Source organism: Camponotus vicinus, unplaced genomic scaffold (genome assembly GCF_025532165.1).
Source record: "Camponotus vicinus isolate PSW18456_S1 unplaced genomic scaffold, iyCamVici1.0 SCAF_6, whole genome shotgun sequence".
Taxonomy (NCBI): Eukaryota; Metazoa; Arthropoda; class Insecta; order Hymenoptera; family Formicidae; genus Camponotus; species Camponotus vicinus.
The window spans coordinates 13,443,689-13,469,955 of NW_028141978.1; the positions used below are offsets into that span (position 1 = coordinate 13,443,689).

General features: G+C 28.9%; 2 protein-coding genes and 2 pseudogenes across 5 annotated transcripts; 2 read left to right on the plus strand and 2 right to left on the minus strand.

Moving 5' to 3' along the window:
• Nucleotides 1–26,267, minus strand: part of LOC145973611 (cytochrome P450 4C1-like) — a 108,228-nt pseudogene that overhangs the window by 63,384 nt on the left and 18,577 nt on the right.
• Nucleotides 326–25,667, minus strand: LOC145973609 (cytochrome P450 4C1-like; annotated as a pseudogene). Its single transcript, XR_014439512.1, has 14 exons — nt 25,054–25,667; nt 22,828–23,124; nt 20,137–20,246; nt 19,804–19,894; nt 9,014–9,199; nt 3,212–3,305; nt 2,586–2,688; nt 2,322–2,431; nt 1,990–2,089; nt 1,842–1,910; nt 1,433–1,601; nt 1,079–1,255; nt 929–1,004; nt 326–504 (listed from the first exon to the last, which is right to left on the minus strand). The product of XR_014439512.1 is annotated as a cytochrome P450 4C1-like (transcript).
• On the plus strand, nt 4,236–7,471 carry LOC145973602 (E3 SUMO-protein ligase ZBED1-like). 2 transcript variants are annotated; one of them, XM_083103129.1, is made up of 6 exons: nt 4,236–4,464; nt 4,560–4,707; nt 4,874–5,214; nt 5,399–6,694; nt 6,794–6,892; nt 7,245–7,471. In XM_083103129.1, the coding sequence occupies exons 2-6, from the start codon at nt 4,604–4,606 to the stop codon at nt 7,277–7,279; spliced, it is 1,875 nt and encodes a 624-aa protein (XP_082959255.1). In that variant the 5' UTR covers nt 4,236–4,464; nt 4,560–4,603; the 3' UTR covers nt 7,280–7,471. The 2 variants fall into 2 exon arrangements, with proteins under 2 accessions (XP_082959255.1, XP_082959254.1); XM_083103128.1 differs by having other exon boundaries at nt 5,399–6,892.
• Nucleotides 11,725–14,630, plus strand: LOC145973620 (SNAPIN protein homolog). 2 transcript variants are annotated; one of them, XM_083103144.1, is made up of 3 exons: nt 11,725–11,848; nt 11,977–12,163; nt 12,534–14,630. In XM_083103144.1, the coding sequence occupies exons 2-3, from the start codon at nt 12,012–12,014 to the stop codon at nt 12,574–12,576; spliced, it is 195 nt and encodes a 64-aa protein (XP_082959270.1). In that variant the 5' UTR covers nt 11,725–11,848; nt 11,977–12,011; the 3' UTR covers nt 12,577–14,630. The 2 variants fall into 2 exon arrangements, with proteins under 2 accessions (XP_082959270.1, XP_082959269.1); XM_083103143.1 differs by having other exon boundaries at nt 11,726–11,848; nt 11,924–12,163.

Genomic DNA, 26,267 nt, shown 5'->3' on the forward strand with positions numbered 1-26,267 from the left:
ATTGCTTTATATGGATTCTTTAAAATTTGTCATTGTTTCTCGAGCTTTTTACCTCTCACTCTCAAAATAGCTTCCTTGAATAATGAATAATAGAGTTCAATGTCGCATAGAGAGTCGTCGTTTTCGGGGATGGGGCATATTATAAGATTTGGATTGCAATTTGTGTCAACTATATCTACGCTGGTTATGCACATCTCCGCCGAATGTTTAACCAGAATATTCAACCAGAACAGAGTCGAGGGTATTAAGAAAGATGCAAACAATATCCATCTCCATATTTTTATAATTAAATATAATGTTCATATACAATGCGTACTTTGTTTACAATTGCATATATATAATATATATAACGATTTTCTCGTAATTTGCACATTTTACACTCATGTAGTATTTACGTTAGTTTTAAACGGCTATTTGCATTTGATGGGGATAAATCTCATATGAACCGGATGAGAAGAACGAAGTATTATATCGGCCTTCAGTTGAATATCCTTTAAATCAGTGCTGGGATTTACTTGCAACTTTCGGCCAGATTTCTTAGTTTACGCCTACTGTTCCCCTCTTACCGCTCGCGCCACTCGTAACTAAGGAGCGCTCAGGAACGTGCGCGTCACAAATGTAATGTGGCAATCTATCTATCTAAGTTCTCTTTATTGTAATTACGTTTCAAAACACAAATATTTTAAATTGTTACAGAACATATACGTAATTAATAATAGAATAATTATTTTTATTATTAATAAACAATAAAGAGAACTTAGATAGATTGCCACATTACATTTGTGACGCGCACGTTCCTGAGCGCTCCTTAGTTACGAGCGTTCGGTGGCGCGGTCGCTAAGGCGCGAGCGGTAAGAGGGGAACAGTAGGCGTAAGCTAAGAAATCTGGCCGAAAGTTGCAAGTAAATCCCAGCACTGCTTTAAATACTCAACGGGCTCCAAATAAAAATTGTGCACCAAAGGAGCTATCATAGCCTTCAATTCCAACATACCGAATCGTTGACCTAATAATACATAAAATTCGAAGTCTCTCAAAAACTATCAGCATGAAGAGAAATGAAAATCCCAACCAATTTACCTATGCAATTTCTCGGTCCTGCGCTGAATAGGTAGGAATAAGGATGACGATTCCGTATGTTTTCGGGCAAGAATCTATCCGGATCAAATACTTTTGGATTTGACCAAAAATTAGGATCTCTGTGAGTTGCGTAAATATTAAGATGTAAGATCGTTCCAGCAGGTACGACATAAGAATCTGAAAAGTATTAAAAAAATTTCAAAATTTACAAAAATAAGACTTTTTGCAAAAAATAAAATGTACATAATATTGTATTTTTAAAATGTAATATAATATATTAAATTTTACGTTCGATAATATATGCTTCGTGTTATGTGACATATTCAAAAACATTCAAATAAAGTGATTAATTACGTAGTTTTACATCTTCCGCAGTATTTCGTGATATTAAAAACACGCTGGGATACAAACGTAGAGCTTCTTTTAAACATCTATCTAAATATGATAAATTTTGCAATGATTTCATGGTAAGTTTCCCTCCGTTCTCTTGCATCACGGTATTAACTTCAACCCTCACACGTTCCTATGTCATCGATAATAATTAAAATATATTTTTCAATTCAGGTTTTTATATGCATAAATATAAATAAATTTATAATAAATCAAAACATATTGTTCATATTTGTTTTGAGATGTTTTAATTTTTTCGGAATTTATATATTGATATATGTATAGAAAGATACACTGTAAACAAAAACTTGATATTTGTACTTTTTTTTTAAATCACAATTTAAATAATAGATCATAAGATATTGAGGTATACCTGAACATTTTTGTGTTCAGCTAATAATAATAAAGCAAACATTATACCCGCTGCTGTAGTATCATGACCCTGTAATTAGATCATCATATTGTTTTATGTGCTTAGATAATATGTATAAAAAATTAAAAAAAATATTACATATACGTACTTCAAACGTGAAAGTATCGACTTCCTCTCTTATGTCTAAATCAGTTAAAGAACTTTCTCGAGATGCCGCTATTAAAAGGTCCAACATGGCTTTTTTTTAACTAGAAATAAGCAAGGCATATTAGCATCATTTTTGCATATCGCGCTTTAACTATATAACATTGTTCTCGTTTAAAATTTAAACTTTCTTACAAATAGTAATAATTTGTTCTTATAGCGAACATGTATTGCATCATTTCGTGTAATTATACATATATATTTAGTGTAAATAGAGTATAATTTATAATTTTAGACTGTAAAGTCGAATTTAAGTTAGAAGCTCTGAGTTCTTACATACTTCCAAATACTTCGACATCTTCTGCCTCTGTCTCTTTATCATCTCCAAGATTCTGTAAGTATCGATTACCTGTGCGTTCATGATAAAGTTTTCTTTCCGCGATGACCTATACACAAGTACGATATTTAATTTTTGTATTAAATAGCAGTGGCATATTGTATTACATTATAAATATTAATAATATGTTATTAATATTACGAGATTTATTGTAATTTTTAAAAATGTTTGAAGGACTTGATATAACATGACTTATAACGTACTTTTTCTGTAAATCCATGCAATATCTTCAAGACTTTTTTTTGTTTCCTTCCTTGTGGTGATAATGAGAATAATAAATCATTATACAACCAAGGCCTTAATGCTCTAAACCGAAATTCATTAAGTTATATAATATCAATAATAATGTTATTATTTTGTAAAGCCTTATTTAAAGCCATCATGAAGTAATAGAGTAATCTTAACTCTAAATAATCATAGATTATAGACAATATATGAAAAATTTAAAACTATGTGTGAAGAAAAAGTTATGTAGATCCTTCTAAAAGCATTGTATTTTTGTTTTAGCTAAATATTTTTTTATCAGAGTTAAATATTTTTTAATCTACAAATTTTGCCCACACCATTTATTTTCCTTAATTTTTCAATAGTTTCAAAATTAAAAGCAATTTTAAATAAAACATTTAATGGAGCATGCACAATACATTTTAATTGCTAATTACGGTCTTAAACAAATCGATATTTATATTAACATTGATATAAACAGTTGTTCACCTTCACATGACTTTAATAATCAATCTATTTTTTAAAATGTATAGCTATATTATTATAATGAAGGATCATAGATATGTTACACAATTATTTATTATACTTTCATGTATTATATTACCTATAAACTATCAATTTAATTATTTCGTGAATTGCATTTCGATACTGTTGTTGGAATTCGCCGAATTTTTGCAGAGAGACGCCCATAGCAGTTTCTAAAATGTATTTATTATACAGAGTTTCCAGAAATCGTAGGCATAAAATGTACAGCACAAAACTCAACAGAAATGTTGCAGAAACGTTTCAAAGTTTCAAAACAGTTTCTAAGTTATACTGAAACGTCACTAAAACATCTAAGAAACATAACATAGAAACGTAACATTTGAAACGTTTACACGATGTTTATGAAAGGTTTTTACAACCTAATCAATTAAAATAAAAATAAACAACCCACACAGCACAAAATTCAACAAATACCTTTCAGAGACCTTCGCAAAGTGTTACAAAAAAGATCTCAAAAATGTCTCATATATGTCTTAGATACGTGGAAATGTCCGCTATTTTGTCACAAATACGTTTATGAAAGGTTGCTTAAATATTTCCTAGAGATTTGCAAACGTCTCTGTAATGTTTTGCGAAACATTTTGATTACATATATATATAAAATTTTATATAAAAATTTCTTATAAAAATTTTATTTATAACATACTTGCATATTGCACTTTACATTTTAAGGGTAATGAACGGATTATTTTCGTTTATTCGCCGGACATTTACTTGTCCAACTTATAAAATCAATTTAATATCTGAAATTCGTGCATTTAGATCAGAAATTAAATTGAACATAGAGATGGGCGATTATAATCGATTGTAACAGTAATCGATTATTTTTTCGTTAGAATCGATTATTTTTATCCGATTGTTTTAGACATCGATTAATCGATTAATCGATTTTTATTTTTTGCCCATCGGCCGCGGCGACGTCTGGCTGGCGTCGTGCTACGTAACCTAATATATCACCAGAAATACATTGGTCACATTGAATATTGAATTATTTTGCCATGTTGGCAATGGGTCTGTTCTTTTTAGCTGCACAGCTGCACTAGTGCAATTAGTTATGGCGTTTTCGAATAGTCGGATTTGACCCGACTATTCGAAAACGCCATTAGAGTGAAAGAAAGTATGTTTGTCTCTTTCCAACTTATTGCACTAGTACAGCAGTGCAGCTAAAAAGAACAGACCCAATTTCTTTAATCAACGATTAAGTTAAAGTTAATCAGAGTTTGGTTTGAAGTGGTCCTGAGCACGTGAAATTTTATCATAAATGATTGTAATTATCATAAATATCAACGTGTAGCATTCGAAACTCGAAAGGTAAGGATCTCAGAAATATAATAATTAAGAATTTCCTTGTACAATACAAATAAATGACGGCATATGAACTCAAGCAAATTCTAACCTCTCACTAGACATTTTTACTGATTACGACGTCTGCAAGAGTTCGGAATTTGAGATGGATTCTATAGCGTCCTCAAGTTCATTTAATGCAAACACCGAACAAGCCGAAGTTACATATCCATTTTGTTCGGTTCTTGATCTTGATGTCGGAAAATCTCGGTATGTTAGTCGAGTTATTACATTATAACTTATAACCGATCTATTTTTCGATTTAAAATGAGATTTATTTATATGATACATTCTACAAAAGTAATTGTGTTATTGACATTCCAGTCCTGAATTGGGCAATATTTTTATTTACGTATTTCTTATTGGATCCTTACAGGAAATCTACGAAAGATACAGGCAAAGCTACAAAAAGCGAAGTATGGCAGAACTATACAAAGATAGATTATACATCGGCACGGTGCAATATTTGTCTGAAAATGATCAAGCACAAAGGCAACACAACCAATATGATGCAACACCTAAGGCACTCTCATTCGATGCATGTACCATGTGCAAATCCTTTGAAACGTGCTAAGTGTACAGAGGGAAATTACTTTTTAGAAGATATTGACGATCCACCACTAAAAATCCAACGTCTGCCAAAAGTACAAACGCAGACGAAATCGGAGAAATCGGAAAAAATTGACAAAGCGTTCCAGAGAATGAGCTCATTTGAAAGTAAGGTTATTTGTATATATAATCAGATACATTTATAATTGTGCGCTCCATGTTCTTTAAGAAGATTGCAACCTTTTAAAATGTTCGACAATGTATATACTCTGCCTTTTTCTTTATACATTGTATTTAGATTGCATTTATCTACTTTCTACTTATTTTTACTTATAATAATTATATGTTGTAGGTGGAGGTTCATCTGCTACCAAGATAACTAACGCGATTCTTTTCATGATCGCCGCGGACAACTGTCCTCTATCGACCGTGGAAAACAAAGGATTCAGAGTGCTCATGAAGACAGCGGCCCCGCTCTATAAAGTTCCAAATCGAAAATCCATCACAAAAGAAATAGAGTTAAAATACCACGAGATGAAAAACGTGTTTTCGAAAAATCTTGCTGCCGGCACTACTCACACGTTAACATGCGACATATGGACAGATACAAGTAATCAAAGTTATCTTGGAATTACCGATCATTACTTGACAACAGAGCTCGAGATAAAGAACGGTTGTTTGGGTGTATTACCACTGAGCGAGCGTCACACCGCGGATTATATATCGCAAAATTTACGGGATTGTCTCCAATCGTTCGGTATAGAAACATCCCATGTTACAGCGATAGTTACCGATTGCGGCGCGAACATTAAAAAGGCAGTGATCGACACATTTGGTGCTTCGAAGCACATACCGTGTTTCGCGTATGTCCTATCGCACGTGGTACCGAGCATCATGAAAACTCTACCGGAAGTCGAGAATATGTTTACTCGCGTACGTAGCATAGTGACGATAACAAAAAGAAGCGTCGTTGCGACCGATGAATTGAAGCGGCTTCAAATTTGTAACGGGAAGATAGAGGGCACGGCTTTGAAGTTAAAGCAAGATGTACCTACGCGTTGGAACTCGTTATTTTATATGATCGAAAGGTTCCTTGAACTCCGCGAATATATTTATCCGGTTCTTATGAAATGCCCGACTGCCCCAGAAATGTTAACGCGGGAGCAAATCCAAGTTCTTGAAGATTGCGTACTAGTTTTACGACCGATTGAAAATGTTATTGCCGAAATTAGCGGCGAAACGTATCCAACAGGCAGTATGACTATTCCAATAATTCGATGCATGGAGAATGCGTTGAACCGCTGCATACCCGTGACGAAAATTGGAGAAAATATGAAAATGAAAATCATAGCTAAAATTCAGGAAAAGTTTGAGGGAATTGAGACGTGCAAATTATTGGCAATGTCGACAATTCTTGATCCGCGTTTCAAAAAAATCCATTTTCGATCTGCAATGACGGCAGTAATGGCTATTGCGGATATAAATAAAGCAATGAAATTGGCTAACTCTGCTCCCGAGATAAGCGTTGCGCCGACTTCGAAATCTTTGGAAAGCTCTACTGGACAAAGCATATGGGAGTTTCACGACAATTTGATTGCCAACAATATGCAGTCAAACAGCGATCCTTCAGAACTTCATCTTGAATTGCGTCAGTATCTTAACCAGCCCGTTATTCCGAGACAAGCAAATCCAATTGAATATTGGCACAGTGTAAAAAACGCGTTGTTTCCGACACTGTATGTTTTAGCCGTTAAGCACTTAAATATCGTCGCCACCTCAGTACCATCGGAGCGTTTGTTTTCGAAGGCTGGGGCACTGAAAACAGAACGGCGCAACAGATTGTCGGGTAAGCGACTGAATATGCTGCTATTCCTAGGATCATTATCCGAAAAAGACTGGGGGTTTACATAATTATGATACACAAAATAAGTTGTTTAGACTTAAAATTGGGATTTGGGATCCTCAACTTTTTAAGTGTAAGCAACCTATTTTGCCTACCATAAGATGGAAATTGCCTATAAACTTGAATGGAAATAAATGATTGTATTTCCATTTTCCATTTAATCTGTCTTCTAATTCTTTTCCATATTTTCCTTTTATTTATTTTGAGACGCTGAGGTACAGTATGCTTTACTCAATTATATGTGTTTGTTTAAATTTGTGTTTGTTTATTAAACATGTTTTGATTTATATTACAGATACCAGTACTGTCCCCTTTCACGACTATGGATAAGCCGAGGAAAAAAAATAACACGTCATCGGTATAAATACTTCAGTTAGCCAAATAAAATGATGAATTTTTTTAAATAATAAAATACATTACATAAAGTGTGAATTATTACAATTATTACATTACGATAAGTGTGAATATGCCTAAAGTAAACAGATTAATCAATTGAAAACAATAAAAATCCTTTACATGCCATGTTTTGAATAATCAGTTGAAAAAATCGATTATACACGATTATTTTTCTTAATAATCGATTTCTTGATATCGATTATTTTCATAATCGATTATTATATAATCGATTTATTTTTTTAACATCGCCCATCTCTAATTGAACAGTTTTTAATCTTATTTGTTACCTTTTGCAAACTTTATATAATTCCCATAACTAAAACTTAAATACGAGAAAGATAGCGCATCGCACGTCGCGTAGCGGTAAACGAACGAACTAACAGATCCTTGCGTGCTCGCGCGAAACTTTGACGTCCAAGATCGGATATCTTGTGGACGTCCAAATATTGGCCGTTAACAGATGTCTCAAATCGGATGTACGATGGATGTTCATTTCATATCCATGGACGTGCGAACGTAAAATGGACATAAAATGAATGTCCATAGGATGTCCTGTGCTGTTTGGGATTATACTAGTAGTTTTTTCGTATTCTTTTGTATAGAGTTTTTCCGAGGGGGAGGTGGCATTGTGTAACAAGATTATTTTTATATAATGGAGAAACGAATCAATATATATTTATTAAATATTTTTTGTCATTCCTTTCCTTATTTTATCAGTATTTATAACGTAAGTATACAAATTTATAATTGCGAAAGACAAAGATAAGATATTTTCGAAAGAGATGATTTTATTATATAAGATCATTAAGTCTAATAATATATAAAATATAAAATTACAAAAAATATAAGGTGATATATAAAAATATTAAATAATTATTGTTGCACATGGAACATATATAATATCTAATAAAATGCGCGTGGTACTCGTTGTTCATCCGGAACCGTTAATAACGCAAAATCCTTTTACAATGAAAATTTTCTCTCGTCTTGAAAGGAGAGTACACCAGGATTTTCATTAATGAAAATTTTATATAAAAAATTTATTTTTTTTTATTTTATATAAAAATTTTTATATAAAATTTTATATATATATGTAATCAAAATGTTTCGGAAACATTACAGAGACGTTTGCAAAATTTCTAGGAAATGTTTAAGCAACCTTTCATAAACGTATTTGTGACAAAATAGCGGACATTTTCACGTATCTAAGACGTATATGAGACATTTTTGAGATCTTTTTTGTAACACTTTGCGAAGGTCTCTGAAAGGTATTTGTTGAATTTTGTGCTGTGTGGGTATGATCGTCCGTACCAGCAGAAACAACTTCTTCCTCTGGCAAAAGTGCGTTTAAATATTACTTTTTAAAAGGGAACAATTAATTAAAGGATTTGTTAAACAAAACACATTAGTTGAAAATATAAATAAATAAAAAATATTTTTTATAGAAAGTATGGGAATTATATACTTTCAATCTTTCAACTTCATTGAAATCACAAATTCAAAATATTTCATTGATAGTTTTGACAATAAAAAATAGAATATTATTTATTTTCACTGTACCATTGTATGCATGCGTGTGTCTACGTCACGGTATGTGTGTGCGTGTGCATGTGATATTTCGTGTAAAAACAAATTCTTTTCTTAAGTTATAGTCATTTAGAATATTACCGCATATCGCGTTTAGGGTATATTCACTAATAAATGGTAATAAATCCTTCACAACTGTCCCTCCGACGTCCTTCAAAGATTTTGTCATGCAATCACTTTCCTTGATCAAGATATCAACAAACTGATTTAATATATTAAAATGGAATGCAGGAGTTAATATCTTTCGCCGTGTTTGCCATTTGACGCCTGAAACAAAAACAAGATAAAATTATGCGATAAAATACAAATAATAGAATATAAGATTTATACATATTATAATGTCTCTCTTACAATTAGTTTAATGTTTACTGCCCATTATTAAATAACAATATTATTCTACGTTTTTCTTTTTATATCGCAAAATTCTTTTATAATTCTTTAAATATATCTTCTCATAAAATTTTTACAAAAGGTAAGTATTGAAAGTATTAACTTGAATTTAATTATTATTTTGTAATTAAATCTTTATATCAAAAACAAATTGCAGAAGGTTAAAAACCAAGCGCCAATGTACAAGCGTAATAAAAAAATATGCAATTATTATCAATAATTCACATTAAATTATAATAAATCAAATAAAAGATCGAGATACAAACGTTTCGGCCTAATTCAGGTCCTTGTTTCATCAATGTCAATACAAAAATATTATAAAATATGAGCGAAAGTATCATAAAAAAATATAAAAACATAAATAAAAATTTAAATCTATATAGATTGATAAATAAAAAATATACTAAAATTTATTAAAAATGTCTGTCACATAATGATGTTTGATTTACATTTGAAAATTTTTAACTGAAATATCTTATAGAGAGATCATCTCTATTACTTTTAGTTAGTTGAGAATATATGTATCCGGCAAAATTATCTCGATATGATTTCATTTACAGCATTCTTTTAAATGTAATATTTCATTGTAGTTATTTGATTTTTTTGTGATAGAGATAAATTGATAACAATCTTCAGTGCAACCGAAATAATTAAGTATTAAATATTTCGAATGAAAGTGAGAAAAATTATTTCAAAAGGATGTGAGTCTTATTAAAATTGAATGTGTTTGTACAATGCGTAATTTATTTGTCACACGAAAATTCTGTTACTTCAAAAAATCATATTTGCGTCACCTTCGACCGGATTTATTTATTTTTATTTTTTACAACTTTAACGTTTCGACCGGTATAGCAATTCTTATTATTTTTTTATTTATTTGGTTCATTATTTGTTTTCAACTTTGCGTTATTATGTTCACACAAGGGGGTATTAAGGGAGTATTCTAGTCTAAAAGCCGAAATTTTGTATACTATTTTCGCAAATTTAAAAAAAAAAAAGTGTGTTTTTTTTGGATGCGGTTTTTCTCACCGCATCCCAAAAATTTATATGTACATACTTGAAGTATATTTCAAAATTTTTTTGGTATAGCAATTCCTATTATTTTTTTATTTATTTAGTTCATTATTTGTTTTCAACTTTGCGTTGTTACGTTCATACAAGGGGGTATTAAAGGGGTATTCTAGTCTAGAAGCCGAATTTTCGTATGCTTTTTTTGCAAATTTTTTTAAAGAAATGTGTAAGTTTCTTTGGGATATGGTTTTTTCTCACATATTTCTACATACTTGAAGTATGTTTTAAAATTTTTTTACTAAAAAATAATTATATAAATAAGTGCAACATAAAATTGAATGTTATGAAAAAAAAAGTTAATCCATAGTTCTCATGATTCCGGCTGTACTTCTTATCTGAAACAAAAAACCAAAGCGATTCTTAATTACTATGAGTTTGGCTATAGCAAGTAACAAAATGAAAAAAAAATATTGAAAAAATGACGTCATTCAGAAAATTAAATTTCGATTTTTGCCATTTTTTTCACCATTAAAAGGCTGTAAAAATTAAAAAAAATATTTTGACTTGATTTTGCTTTAACTATACTTATGCTGAAGATGGGTGCATATTCGACTCAATTGATCAACTGGTTTTAGAGATATCATAAGATATCATAAGATATTATGAGAGGCAAAAAGAAGAAAACGTATTTAAAGTTTTTCATATTGATTACATAGAGATAATTTTACTTACGATCAATCAGCTAGTGCAGGGCCATACAGAGAACCTTCCTCCTGCTCATAAAAGTCCTACTGAACTGTTCTCTCTTCGATTTAATCCCTGCGATTTAATCACTCGTCTCTAACGAAATCAGTTGAACGCCGTTTCGAACGGGTAATTCAAGTTTCGTTCCGAGAATTTGCATCTTCGCTTGCTATGACCAATAGTCACTCATTAAGTTCATAACTTTCAAAATTGGTATAAATCCTTCATTGATGATAATAAGAAAAGTTGCTATACTTTAATCTTTGCCCCAGAATGAAGATGTTTTGAGCAAAAGTTCAAATCAATAAATTCAAAAAATTTTAGTTGTTATCAAGAGACACGGTAGTGTCTTTGCTAAGTCCCAGCGTAAGCAAAAAAATGCACTCCGTGTATTATTACGCGGGTCGGATTGAGAGTATAACTCGATATTTTTATTTCTCATATAACCACTCAACGGATCGAGTTCTTAGTAGAATTAATCGATAGCTTGGGTTTAAATTAAATAATAAAAGTGTTTTTATTTTTGCGCTACGTGCTCTGTAAACGGAGATATCATGATGCAAAGTCTGAAATGTGAAAATTTCGATTAAGAAACGTCGTCATAGTCATCGTCAACTCCTCTTAATGTAACAAAGAATATACAGAAATACGTTTCCAACGTCTGCCACAAGAATGCGCTAGCAGTGATTCACGCGACGCAGCGTTAGTAGCGCTCTGTGGCGTTAACGGTGCTTATAAATATGTTGTAAAAGGTTAAGTGTGTCACTTCAGGTAATTATATAAAATAATAATATACATATAACATTTATATATTTAGATTAGATTGTATCTATATTATTATTTCAGATTATATATATATATATATATATATATATATATATATATATATATATATCAAGAGACACGGTAGTGTCTACTTCACTACAGCTATAACATGGACGTGGACACAGCGAGTGACAATACATCTATCGACGACAAGATAGATGACTTTTGCGAAAATCCGACGCGGGATGCATTAACGGAAGGTCTTATGAGTCTCTTGAAACCTACGGTGGATCAACTGGACGAGAGAATTCGCGCCACAAGGTGACGTCAAGTTTTCTGTTCAGCGCGCATGCAATAATAGTAACATTTATTTTTCGCGTTTCTTCTTGCAAATTTACGTATATTTATTATTCTTATATTTCTTTCACAGTACGTACTATTTATTGCAAAATATATGTTTATTCATCGAATTGTAACGATAAAAAATTGCGATTTACTTACACAAGCAACATATATATCTTATTGTTACCTATTTTACAAGAATTCTTGAGCATTTTGAAAATCATTTTCAATTTTCATATATAATTATTGGAATGTTATAAAAAATTGTGCTTCTATCATGTACTACAAGTTGCGTACAAAAGTTGCGAAGAGTATTATTTTTTATGCATAACTATTCTCTTTGTTATAGGATATGTCAAATAGAGCTGAAGCAGCGGATTGTTATTACTTAACATTGATTACTTTGCAAGTTTTATAAAAGAAATTTCTTACAATTTTCACCATAAATTATGGAAACTCCAGTAGTTAATTTATCAGATGAAGAACTCAAGACAGTTTATGATCCTTCTGAGGATTCGTATCTTTTAATAGATACTTTGGAAGAAGATTTAGACATTCTGCATGCGATGAAACCTGTGATTTGTTTAGAAATAGGTAGTGGTTCTGGTATAGTCATCACAGCTCTAGCAATGGCATTGAAAAAATATAATGCTCATTTTATTGCAGTTGATATAATCATTATAACATAGAATATTGAAATTCAAAATTTCAAAATTAAAAGTAGCTTATGCTTTGCAAAAGAAAATTAAAAATAAAAAGTAGTTTATGCAAAGCATAGAAAGAAAAAACGAAAAAACACATAAAAAAAAATATTCTATGTATGATGATGTACACACACACACACACACACATATTTTTATATCATCATAACATAGAGTATTGAAATTCAAAATTTCAAAATTAAAAATAACTTATGCTTTGCGAAAGAAAATTAAAAATGAAAAAAATGAAAAGTAGTTTATGCAAAAGCATAGAAAGAAAAAATAAATACTCTATGCTCTGATGATATTACATACACACACGCACACGCATGTACACATATACAAACATATTTTTATATCATCATAACGTAGAATATTTAAATTTTCAAAATTAAAAATAGCTTATGCTTTGCAAAAGGAAATGAAAAATAAAAAGTAGTTTGTGCAAAGCATAGAAAGAAAAAACAAAAAGACACATTTATAAAAAATATTCTATGTATGATGATACACACACACACGCGCGCGCACACACACACACACACACACGCACACGCATACACATTTAAATATTAATAAAAATTAAAAATATTATTTCTATAACGGGCTGAGGTTCTTGGATTGGAACTTCGGCCTCGGCCTCGTCCTCTCGACCGTCCCGCTCTAGCCCATCGTGCACGCGGTTGTTCTACAATAAAAGAAATATTTTAATGTTATTTTATTTGAATATAATATTTAAAGAAGAACTGCACGGATTAACTATATTGAAAGTTAATAAATCTAATTTTAATATATGTACATTCAGATTCATGAATTTAACATTACGCAAAATACTTTTAGCCTTTTAAAATATAAAAATAATTATTTGTGAATTAAAAATTTCTTTTGTAAAATATAATTTATACGACACAAAAATTCATGAAAATACAAATTTTAATTCTATAGAAGGCTAAAAATACTTTGGGCAATGTTAAATTCATAAATCTGAAAATGTAATAGATTTATTAACTTTTAACATAGCTGATTCATTTAGCTGATTCCTTTATAATTAACGTGCCAATTATATAATTCAAAATTATTTACCTCTTACTTGCCCCGCTGTCGTTATCGGTGACAGCGGTGACGACGCTGACGGCGATGGCAGCGGTGACGACGTTGACGGCGGCAGTGGCGGTGGTAGTGATGCCATCGTTGGTGGAGGCGATTCTTTTTGTGTTTCCATTAATTTTTGTGTTTCCATTAATTTTTGTATTTTTTTTTTTAAGTATTATATTTTCTTTTAAAGCCGCTTCAGCCTCAACACGTAAAAAGGACGACAATTCAATTTCTGGCTCCATTTCTTCCATATTGTAGGTTCTGAAAGAATGGAAACATATAAAATACATATTATAAAATATGTTTAGAAATGATAGTAGAAATGATAGATAATAAATGATTAATCTTCATTTTAATCTTTTATTGTAATGCATATATGTATTGTGTGTGCAACACAAATATGAATTACAATAAAAAATAAGTAATTACAATAAGTGAATTACAATAAAAATAGTAAAATAAATTTTTATTCCCTTGTTATCTATCATTCCTTACGCATATGTATTAATAATATAATGTGTTACACTTACTTTTTAGGATTTTCTTCATTTTCCTTTTCGTTAGATCTGAAAATAGAAATGTATAAAATATATTGTACAATATAAAATATTTTTATATTATGTATTACAATAAAAGATTAAAATAAAAATTAATTCTTTGTCATCTATTTTTATTATATATTTCTATATTTTTATTATATATATGTATTACAATATGTATTACAATAAAGTGTTAAAATAAAAGTTAACCAAGTATTGTGTGTGCAATACATATGCATTATAATAAAAGATTAAGATAATAAAATATTAAAATAGATTATAAAATTTTTATAATGAAATAATAGATTGTTATCTATCATTTCTATAAAAAATTTTATAATATTTTATTATTTTATATATTTTATTATTTTAATCCTTATTGTAATGCATATGAGTTGCACACACAATACTTGGTTAACCTTTATTTTAATCTTTTATTGTAATACATATATATGTGTTATACGCAGAAGTACATATAGTTACGTATCGCAACAACTAATGGTTAGTTTTAATTTTAATGATCTATTTTAATTTTTTATTATAATGCATTTGTATTGCGCATGCAACATATAGTAATATATATGTATTATAACAATCATTAGTTATTGCGATGAGTAATTATATGTATTTGTATGTATAATACATATATGAATTATAATAAGACATTTAAATAAAAGTTAAACAGTATCATGCGTGAAACATATATAAATAGAAGATTATAATAAAAGATTGAAATAAAATATATAAAATAATAAATTATATTATAAAATATCTTTATAGATATTATTAATAATCATTGCTTACCTTTTGTGAGTTTCATTATCATTAATTGTTGCTGGTTCTTTTTCGTTTCTGGAACTGTAAATGTATAATATAAGTTATAAAATATTTGTATAAAAATGATAGAAAACCCTTTCGATCAGTCCCATATAAAAGAATGTTGTAATGTATCAACAATAATTTCGTGAAGACTGCTTCATATTCTGCATTATTTATGAACTGTGAAAAAATATTTAGGTAAGTTGCCAACACTACCGTGTCTCTTGATAATTTGTCTTTATTTTCCTTACTATTAAAAATAGAATTAAATAACTCACTTTTTCTCCGTTCCATTTATATATTCAATGATGAATTAGATAAGCAAAGCAACGATTATTCATTAATGGATTTATAAGTATTAATTGTGAATAATAAATGTAGATTTCTAATGACATATTGATTTATAATTATCCGTTATTTTTGCAATAAGAATAGCAAAGAAGTTTGAAGGATCTGAATATCTATATAGTAAGCAAAGAGGACCGTCGAATTTTAATGAAATATGACGGGGGTGGTGGCGGGTTCTTTACTCATTTATTTAAAGATGTTTAACATATAGTACAAAAAAGAGTGATATCCCTAAAAAAATTACCCTTTTAAAAAAAAGGTAAAAAAAGGTGCTAAGTCCGCGTAAAAAACAGTATATGTATTTGCAAAATAGTGTATTATTAACTGTAAAATACTATTGTAAAAAACCTGTCTCCAAAATAGTGTTATTTTAAAACTGTAAAAAACTACTGTAAAAAACCTATCTTCAAAATAGGATTATTTTAATCTACAAAATAGTTATTTTAATCTGCACAAAATAGTGTTATTTTAAACCGTAAAAAATTGTTCTACAAATTATTTTAATTTTGTGTAAAATTGTATATCCTACAAAAATAATGATATCAAAAAAATTGCGCTAAGTGAAAATAAAAACTTATAAAAATATTTTAACCAAAAAAAGTTATACAAAATAGTTTTAATTTTCTACATTATATCCTAGAAAAATGATGATATCCAAAAATTACGCTAATTGAAAATAAAAACTTAAAATATTTTAACTAAAAAAAATTGTACAAAATAATTGTTTTAATTTCCTACAAATAATATTAAAAAGTTGCGCCAACTGAATAAAAATTTTCACTATAAAATATACATTTCTTTTTTATTTCCAATATTAAAAGAAAAATGATATTAAATGAATTGTAATATATCTATTATAAAAAATCGTTGAAAATATGAACAATCATATACATTGCAATAATCATATGCATATATCCTGAAAAGTTTAATTAAAAAAAAAAAAAAGGAAATGATAATACAAAATACAAAATTAAAAATTATTAAAAAAATTAAAAATTAGAAATTAATAAAAAAAAATAAAAATTTATTTAAAAATTAAAAATTAATACATATAAAAAAATTTTAGTTAAAAAACTTAGCGCTGCTAATTTCATTAGCACATTATTCAACGTAGCAGCGCTAAGTTTTTTAACTAAAATTTTTTTATATGTATTAATTTTTAATTTTTAAATAAATTTTTATTTTTTTTTTATTAATTTCTAATTTTTAATTTTTTTAATAATTTTTAATTTTGTATTTTGTATTATCATTTCCTTTTTTTTTTTTAATTAAACTTTTCACGATATATGCATATGATTATTGCAATGTATATGATTGTTCATATTTTCAACGATTTTTTATAATAGATATATTACAATTCATTTAATATCATTTTTCTTTTAATATTGGAAATAAAAAAGAAATGTATATTTTATAGTGAAAATTTTTATTCAGTTGGCGCAACTTTTTAATATTATTTGTAGGAAATTAAAACAATTATTTTGTACAATTTTTTTTAGTTAAAATATTTTAAGTTTTTATTTTCAATTAGCGTAATTTTTGGATATCATCATTTTTCTAGGATATAATGTAGAAAATTAAAACTATTTTGTATAACTTTTTTTGGTTAAAATATTTTTATAAGTTTTTATTTTCACTTAGCGCAATTTTTTTGATATCATTATTTTTGTAGGATATACAATTTTACACAAAATTAAAATAATTTGTAGAACAATTTTTTACGGTTTAAAATAACACTATTTTGTGCAGATTAAAATAACTATTTTGTAGATTAAAATAATCCTATTTTGAAGATAGGTTTTTTACAGTAGTTTTTTACAGTTTTAAAATAACACTATTTTGGAGACAGGTTTTTTACAATAGTATTTTACAGTTAATAATACACTATTTTGCAAATACATATACTGTTTTTTACGCGGACTTAGCACCTTTTTTTACCTTTTTTTTAAAAGGGTAATTTTTTTTTTGTGTTACTCCTAAACAACGTTCCAGCAGTTCACTAGCCGAATCTAACCGAAATATAAATGCCTACACAATGCTCTATTGTGCGTCGCGCGGCCCGAGTGCGCGCCGGAGATCGCTTCCTACCATCTGTGTGAAGTAAGCCTCGCACTTTTTGAATTTTATATTTTTATTAATTGTGCTGCATTGTGCTACGTTTGTGTTGATTTGTGCCGCAAACCGTAGCTTAATAATTTAAACCATTTTTTAGAAAATTAAAAAAATCGAAATTTGCGGCAGCCCCGCACTTTTCGAATTTTGAATTTTTATTGATTGTGCTGTATTGTGCTACGTTTGTGCTAATGAGTGCCGCAAACCGCAACTCAATAACTTGAACCATATTCGAGAAAATTAAAAAAAAAAAAAAAATTACTAGCCCCGCACTTTGTCCCAATCGAGTTCAATTTTTTTAAATAAATTGGCATTAGTTTGTGCCGTATTGTGCCGTTAAGCAAACTTTGTTATCTTATTCCATTTAGCTAAAAAAAATTCGTAAAGTTAAAAACAATAATAATACATAAATCATTTTTTATAGCATTAATTGAATTTCTATCAATTGTGTTATATTGTCCTCATAATTAGGAAGGATAAACAGATAAAAAAATATAGGTAATTATAAAGTTTGATTAAATATTTAATAAAAAAGAGTGGGAGTTAAAAAAATTTAACATTTTTTATTTTTTTTTCTTTTGTGCTAGATTGTGCTAATCGAGTACAACAACTTTTTCTCATGACAAAATGCCGTCAGATCATTAGTTTTTGTTGTGGAATAGAAATTAGAAACGAATTTTTAGGAATACAAAATTATACATGCATGTATTTTTTAAACAATAACAGATAATCTGATTCTGCAAGTTGTGCTATATTGTACTACCAAAGACGAAGAAATAACAAGTAAAAGATATTTATAGTTTGAAAAATACATACATGTAAAATTTTGTATTCCTAAAAATTTGTTTCTAATTTCTGTTCCACAACAAAAACTAATGATCTGACGACATTTTATCAATAGGAAAAGTTGTTGTACTCGTCTAGCACAATCTGGCAAAAGAGAAAAAAATTAAATTTTTTTTCATCCCCACCCCCTTTTAATCGATATTTAATCAATCCCTGGGATTGTTGATGCATCTTTTACTTGTTATTTCTTCGTCTTTGGTAGCACAATATAGCACAACTTGCAGAATCAGATTATCTGTTATAGTTTGAAAAATACATGCATGTAAAATTTTGTATTCCTAAAAATTCGTTTCTAATTTCTATTCCACAACAAAAACTGATCTGACGGCATTTTGTCATTAGGGAAAGTTGTTGTACTCGTTTAGCACAATCTAGCACAAGAGAAAAAAAATAAATAATGTTAAGTTTTTTTTCACCCCCACTTCTTTTTATTAAATATTTAATCAAACTTTATAATTACCTTATTTTTTTATCTGTTTATCCTTTCTAATTATGAGGACAATATAACACAATTGATAGAAATTCAATTAATGCTATAAAAAATGATTTATGTATTATTATTGTTTTTAACTTTACGAATTTTTTTTAGCTAAATGGAATAAGAGAACAAAGTTTGCTTAACAGCACAATACGACACAAACTAATGCCAATTTATTAAAAAAAATTGAACTCGAATGGGACAAAGTGCGGGACTAGTAATTTTTTTTTTTTAATTTTCTCGAATATGATTCAAGTTATTGAGTTGCGGTTTGCGGCACATTAGCACAAATACAGCACAATTAATAAAAATTTAAAATTCGAAAAGTGCGGGGCTGCCGCAAATTTCGTTTTTTTTAATTTTCTAAAAAATGGTTTAAATTATTAAGCTACGGTTTGCGGCACAAATCAGCACAAACGTAGCACAATGCAGCACAATTAATAAAAATATAAAATTCAAAAAATGCGGGGATAACTTCATACAGGTCTCCCTACCGGGTGCTATAACTGTGTCAATTTTGTGAATCGAGCTAAATCTTCTTACAGACATATTTTCCATATCAAATATTTGCAAAATATGCAAAAAAAAATCATTTTTTCCGCTAGACTAGAATACTCCCACAATACACGATAACAAACTGTAATAATGTTTGTACGTTTTTATATGCTAACATTATTATGTTACCTGTACTGGTGAGGAGACCTGTGCCGAACCAGGGATGTGTCATATTATATAAACGACTTTTCTCGATGTGCTTAGTGCTGCTTAATATCTTCTATAATCACCAGAAACATTTATTTATTATAGCATTCAATCTCACAATCAGATGCACAAATAATTTAATAATTGTATCTCATATTTTAATCCAATCTGTATGAAGTTCTGTATCGATTCTTTTTAATATTTTAAGAAATATTTTTATCAGCAAAAATCTTTTTGTGAAATACAAGATTTCTAAATCTAGCTAAATTGTAATGTCTGTAGAGAAATAAATCTTTCCAAAAATTTCTTTATTACCTCCAGGTCATCTGGATGACAGATAGACACACCAAATTCGAATAATCCCCATATTTTGAAAATAGGATAATACTTATCACATAGTGTACAAAATAATTTCCATTGTTCCACTAAAAAATACATTATAAATATCGATAAAAAAATTAAATAAAATTAAATAAAATTGAATAAATTTGAAAATTATTTCCAATAATAATAATTACAAATTAAATCAAAATTGGCAAATTAGAAACGCAACGCAGTAGTAGGAGCGCAAAAAAAGAAACAACACTTCTTTCCTTTTGATTATTCGTATATTTCAAATTAAATATAATTACACTAACAAAAGCGAACGTTTTGGATGATCTTTTGATCCCCCTTCAGTTCAACTTTAATAATATGCGTTACAAAGTGTTATACGATGACACATTAAATTATAAAAATATCTGTCTTCGTTAGATAACGTTAGAATAACGTAGAGTAGATAACGTTAAATTATATCTCGCAGATATCTAGCAGCACATTTTACATTACTTTAAATAATTCTTCAAATTATTGTACTGTCATGTGCCAATGTGTTAAATCCAGGGTCTGTAAACTCCTTTGTTAAAATTTGTACCAGCGTTAGTAACGCCATCTAGAAGTCTGCTTTCAGATGATAATATGAACTATCTTCAGAAAAAATCAATATGATGGCTCAAAATACGATAGATCAAATACGCTTAAAGACACGTGTTACAATATATTGTTGGCAATTGTAGTGTTAATTAACTGTTTAACTATACCATTATGTATCTTTCAAGTTGGCTTAAGATTCGATGATGTAATGTATAAATATGTTAATGTATAAATATATATCTTCGGTTGGTAGGAAGTAAACATAGACTCAACCGAGGACAAACTCGGTTGACTTGATAATAACAAACATATAAATATGTGAACAAACATCTCATATTTTCGATAAATTATCGATTATCGTCGCAAATGCGTGATGCAAGTCCTCTATTACTCTGCAAATTCAAGCTATTTTTTGTCGTTTGATAAACAATATTTCAGAGACGATTTCTTTTGTCAAATCAGGACTCTCTGTTTAAAATTTCAGGTTCTCCCCAATTAAAATCATGACCAAATTTGAGTCTATGATTAGTTATGACTAAAAATTGCGAAGTATTACTCTGGATATAGTTTCGGTATCCCGAAATTCGTTTTTTTATTTGTCTACTAATCTAACCGACATATGACGCTTCGCAATCATTGCATGAGACTTTATATATTGCTGCATGAATCTTTTAGCATTATGTTTTATGACAAAACTAACTGAAATTTATGTAGGTCAAAATAAGATAATCCCGTGTCATGATCGCTAAGAATTCATTTCAATTGTTCCGAATATTATTGTTGATATGTAAAGTATTGTGAAATATGAAGAGGGTTCTTTAAATGTTCTCATTAAACTCTAAATTTGTTTGATTCTTGGCTAATAGCAACCTCAGATGTTCTCGTATTACATTGAAAATATAAGCCAGAGGATAACCATTGTCCAAGAAAATACTGATTATCAGCTCAAAGTTTTTTTGGTGAAATCTGGGATGTGACAATGAAAAGGCACGATCCATCAATTCTACAATTATTCTCTTATAGCATAGTGGATGATTCCATTTGTAATTTAGATATCTCCCAGAAAAAGTGGGTTTATGATCTCAAATTCAATTAAATTATTGTTCGCGACTATCGCAACATCAAAGAAATTAAGTTTATTATTCCCTTCTCCATTGCGAACTGAAATCTCGGATGAAAAGAGTTGAAGATATTCCAAGACCTCATTGAACATGGAAAAGGGAATCGCCAAAGCTATCCACATACCTATAATAAAATAGCAAATTGAAAGAAATATGTCTAATTTTATCATTGAATCTTAAGTCAACATGAGAGATACACAACGACATATCATTATCAATTTGTAAAAAGCGCAGAATCTGATGAGTCATGTTTCTGACTAGTAATTAAAGTATATAGAGTTAATTTACGTATATTTCGTATATTACGCATATTACGTAATATTTCCTTGTATTCATATTTTCACTTGATTTGTTAGATTTAACACATTGGCATATTACAATAATTTGAAGAATTATTTGAAACATGTGCTACCACATATCTGCGAGATACAATCTAACATTTATGCGTTCTACTAATCAACGCATCAAGGACAGATCTATTTATAATTTGATGAGTCATGTGCAACACTTTGTAACGCATATTGTTAACATCGCATTGAAGAAGGATCAAAAGATCATTCGAAACGTTCATCTTTTTTAATATAATTATATTTAATTTGAAGTACACGAGTAATCAGTAGGAAGGAAGTATTGTTTCTTTTTTGCGCCCCAATTATCGTGTTGTATCTCTAATTTGCCAATTTTGATTTAATCTTTAATTATCGAAAAATTTTAGTACAACAAATTTTATTGTTATTTTCAATATTAGCGCATCTTTATCTTGAAAATAGACAAATAATTAAAAATATTAATTACAAATGATTATTCCAAAGAGAAGTGCTCAGATATGTAATCTGCGTGTATAATAATAATCTTGATAAGTATACGTTTCAGAACAAAAGATTTATGAATTTAATATTTTTGCTTGTGTATGTATGCATGAATGACGAGTTATTTATCAATTAAATAGAATAGATAGTTTGTACTTGCCTGCTGAAACTGGGAGTAGAAATACATATATTGCTGAAAATCGGAACGCTTGGGGGTCCCGGTATAAGATGAAGAAGTCGTCTTTTTTTTCCATAATGTACGTAATAATAATATATCGATAAAATAAATATGAACAATAACAATATATTTATAAACATCGTTCCTTAACGTTGATATTCTTAACTGTCAAATTAAGCTTATACTGTTTATTGTTTCTTTGATTCTTCACATGTATCACAAAATAAATGGTAGTAGTTCTCCGACAAAATTGATAATTATCTTGTTATTCTAAATGTTAATCCTAAATAGAAAGAGGCATAAAGAGAGAGAGAATAATAGAAAGATCACTGAAATGCGTTAATCGTATATTTTTTATAGTCAACTTTTATTTATGATTAACTTTAAAGATTCATGAAAAAATTTGATAAACTTGCTCATTGTAAATGGAAAAAAAAAATATTATTTATGTAATAAAAAATATATGAATTCAATAAAAATATTTTTAATTTTTCGACCATTACTTGCAATTGCTTTTTATTGTAAAAGATAAAATTTCGTGAGAATTTATTGTAAAATCATTAATAGTATCATAAATAGGACTAGTATTATTCTTATATCAATTCTTATATCAATTCTTGTCGCAAACATATAAATTGTTTTTAGTATTAACATTTTAATTATGGTAATTATACATAAAAAGGGCCCAGCTTCGCACAAATGTGTTATTGACGTATGTTGTGAAGATGTTATCCCTGATTAACATTCTGAAGGTTTTAGCCGGCGGTCGTTCTTTATTCAAAAGTTATTAACAAATAAATGTGAGAGATATTGACACAAAGATTCTACTTTATTTATTCACCGATTTGCTTTATTTTTAAATATCTTATAGGGGAGATCTTCCCGAGTAATTTCGTATATAAGAGTCGGACTCAAATAGTTTTGGAGATACAGGTTGAAGAAGGATAAAAATAATAAATACAAAAATAAGCTAAACCTTCGGAAAACCTACTTATATGGGTATAAATAATGGGTAAGTATACCCAATTTCTACGTATTTTTACCTCCTGAACACGAATATGAAACTTAAAAATAGCGGTCGAACTCGCAAGTCGAAGAAAAACGCAAAAAAATATAAATTAAAGATAAATAAAAAAAAGGTAAACAATTTAAATTTATATAGAATTTAATACAATTTAATACAATTAAAAAATATCACAAATGTATGTGAACACACACACACGCGGGGTAACACACCCCGCCAGTAAGGGACGCATTGCGAAGAGTTCAATTACAATGGATATATGCTGTAAGTTGTAAAGCGAGGTCCACCTTGCCTAATGGCGGGGTGGTTGCGGGAGGGACGCCCAAAGGCTCCCCTTGCACCCCCTGCGTGTGTGTGTGTGTGTGTGTGTGTGTGTGTGTGTGTGTGTGTGTGTGTGTGTACACATACATTTGTGATATTTTTTAATTGTATTAAATTGTATTAAATTCTATATAAATTTAAATTGTATTCAATGTATTTAAAATTATTATTTTTTCATATAACAGCTAAAATAGTAGGTTTATGAAAAAAATGCATATAACCTTTTTTGTAGAGTTTTTCAGCGGCTTTATTTTTTGCTTAAAATTTTTTTTCTCAAATCAATATTTTTGGAGATAAAAAGCATTAAAATTGTGAAATTCTTTTGTTAATAACTTTTGAATAAACAACGACCGCCGACTAAAACCTTCAGAATATTAATTAGAGATATGACTTTGACAACATATGTCAATGACACATTTGTGCGAAGCTGGGCTCTTTTTATGCATAATTACTGTTTTTTGTAATAAACCCCAAAACTATTTAATTAAGCATTCGCAAATTGTATCAATAAAACAAAAAATTATTTTATTAATTTTTATTTGATTTTTATCACAATCATTATTCTATTATATTGTGTTTTCATATAATATACAAATTGTATAATTCTCGTGATTTCTTATAAGTGTTTGTTCTATCGTTTTGTTGTGTATCTAATTGTTATACATATTTCTGTAAAAATACTTCTGCTATAATATATATTTAATAAAATTATAACAAAAAAAAATCGTATAAAACTGACAGCTTGTGATGTTTGAAAAATTTATATTAAATATTTATATTAAAATCATGCTCTTAAAATAATTATAGTATTATTAACGATTGTTTGGATTTTGCAATAGTATTATAAAATTTTACTTTATATATTACCTGATAAATTTTCTAATACGACGATCAATTGAAACACTCCAATGTTTAAAATGCAATTGTAAATCTCACCAAGCAAATACACATGCCAGTAAAACCATTTTTCTTGAACTGATAATGTAAATCGCAGACTTATACTGATAGCCGTTCATCAGCTCAAGAGATATTAATAATCAGAATTTTATGTCTTGAGATACAGACGATTGAATAATTCCTCCTTGCTTAATGATACAAACAAACAAACACACACACACACACACACACACACACACACACACACACACACATGTATATCATTAATCTCTATATATATATATATATATTTATAGGGCAGACCGGGGGCAAAAGTAACAGCGTCATGAAAATAACAAGCCTCTTACTAACCTACATAATATGTTGAATATAATTTTTACTATACAGGGGATAGCGGAAAATGCCTCAGACAAAAGTTGTATGGTTTGAAAGGGGCTATAATATGGTGTCATTAGTTTGACCTTGGAAAGTCGTTTGAAGGTCACGTAAAGGTCACTTTCAATTTCTTAAACGGGACTCCCTACTTTTTATTACATATTCTTGTAGCTTATCTCAAGAGCTTTCCAAAACACTATAATAAAGTATTTTTTTATTGAGTACTTTTCGAGTTATGAGGCTTGAAATCATTTCTTAATTTTACATAAATCATAAAATATCTAGCAAGACATTTTTTTTTCGTTTATCTTATCTTAATACTTTTATGTACAAAATAATGAGAGGAATCGATTGATGTAAAGAAAACACATAGTTGTTTTGAAGAAAAAATATGTAATTTGCAATTAACAATTACATATTTTTTCTTCGAAACAACTATGTGTTTTCTTTACACCAATTGATTCCTCTCATTATTTTGTACATAAAAGTATTAAGGTAAGATAATCGAAAAATGAATATTTTACAAGATATTTTACGGTTTATGTAAAATTAAGAAATGATTTCAAGCCTTATAACTCAAAAAGTACTTAAGGGAAAAATATTTTATTATAGTGTTTTGGAAAGTCCTCGAGATAAGCTACAAGAATATGTAATAAAAAATACAGGGTTCCATTTAAGAAATTGACGGTGACCATCACGTGACCTTCAAATGACTCTCCAAGGTCAAATCATTGCCACCATCTTATGGTCCCCTTCAAGCTACACAACTTTTGTCTGAAACATTTCTTTCTAAAGTGCATAGTTTATGA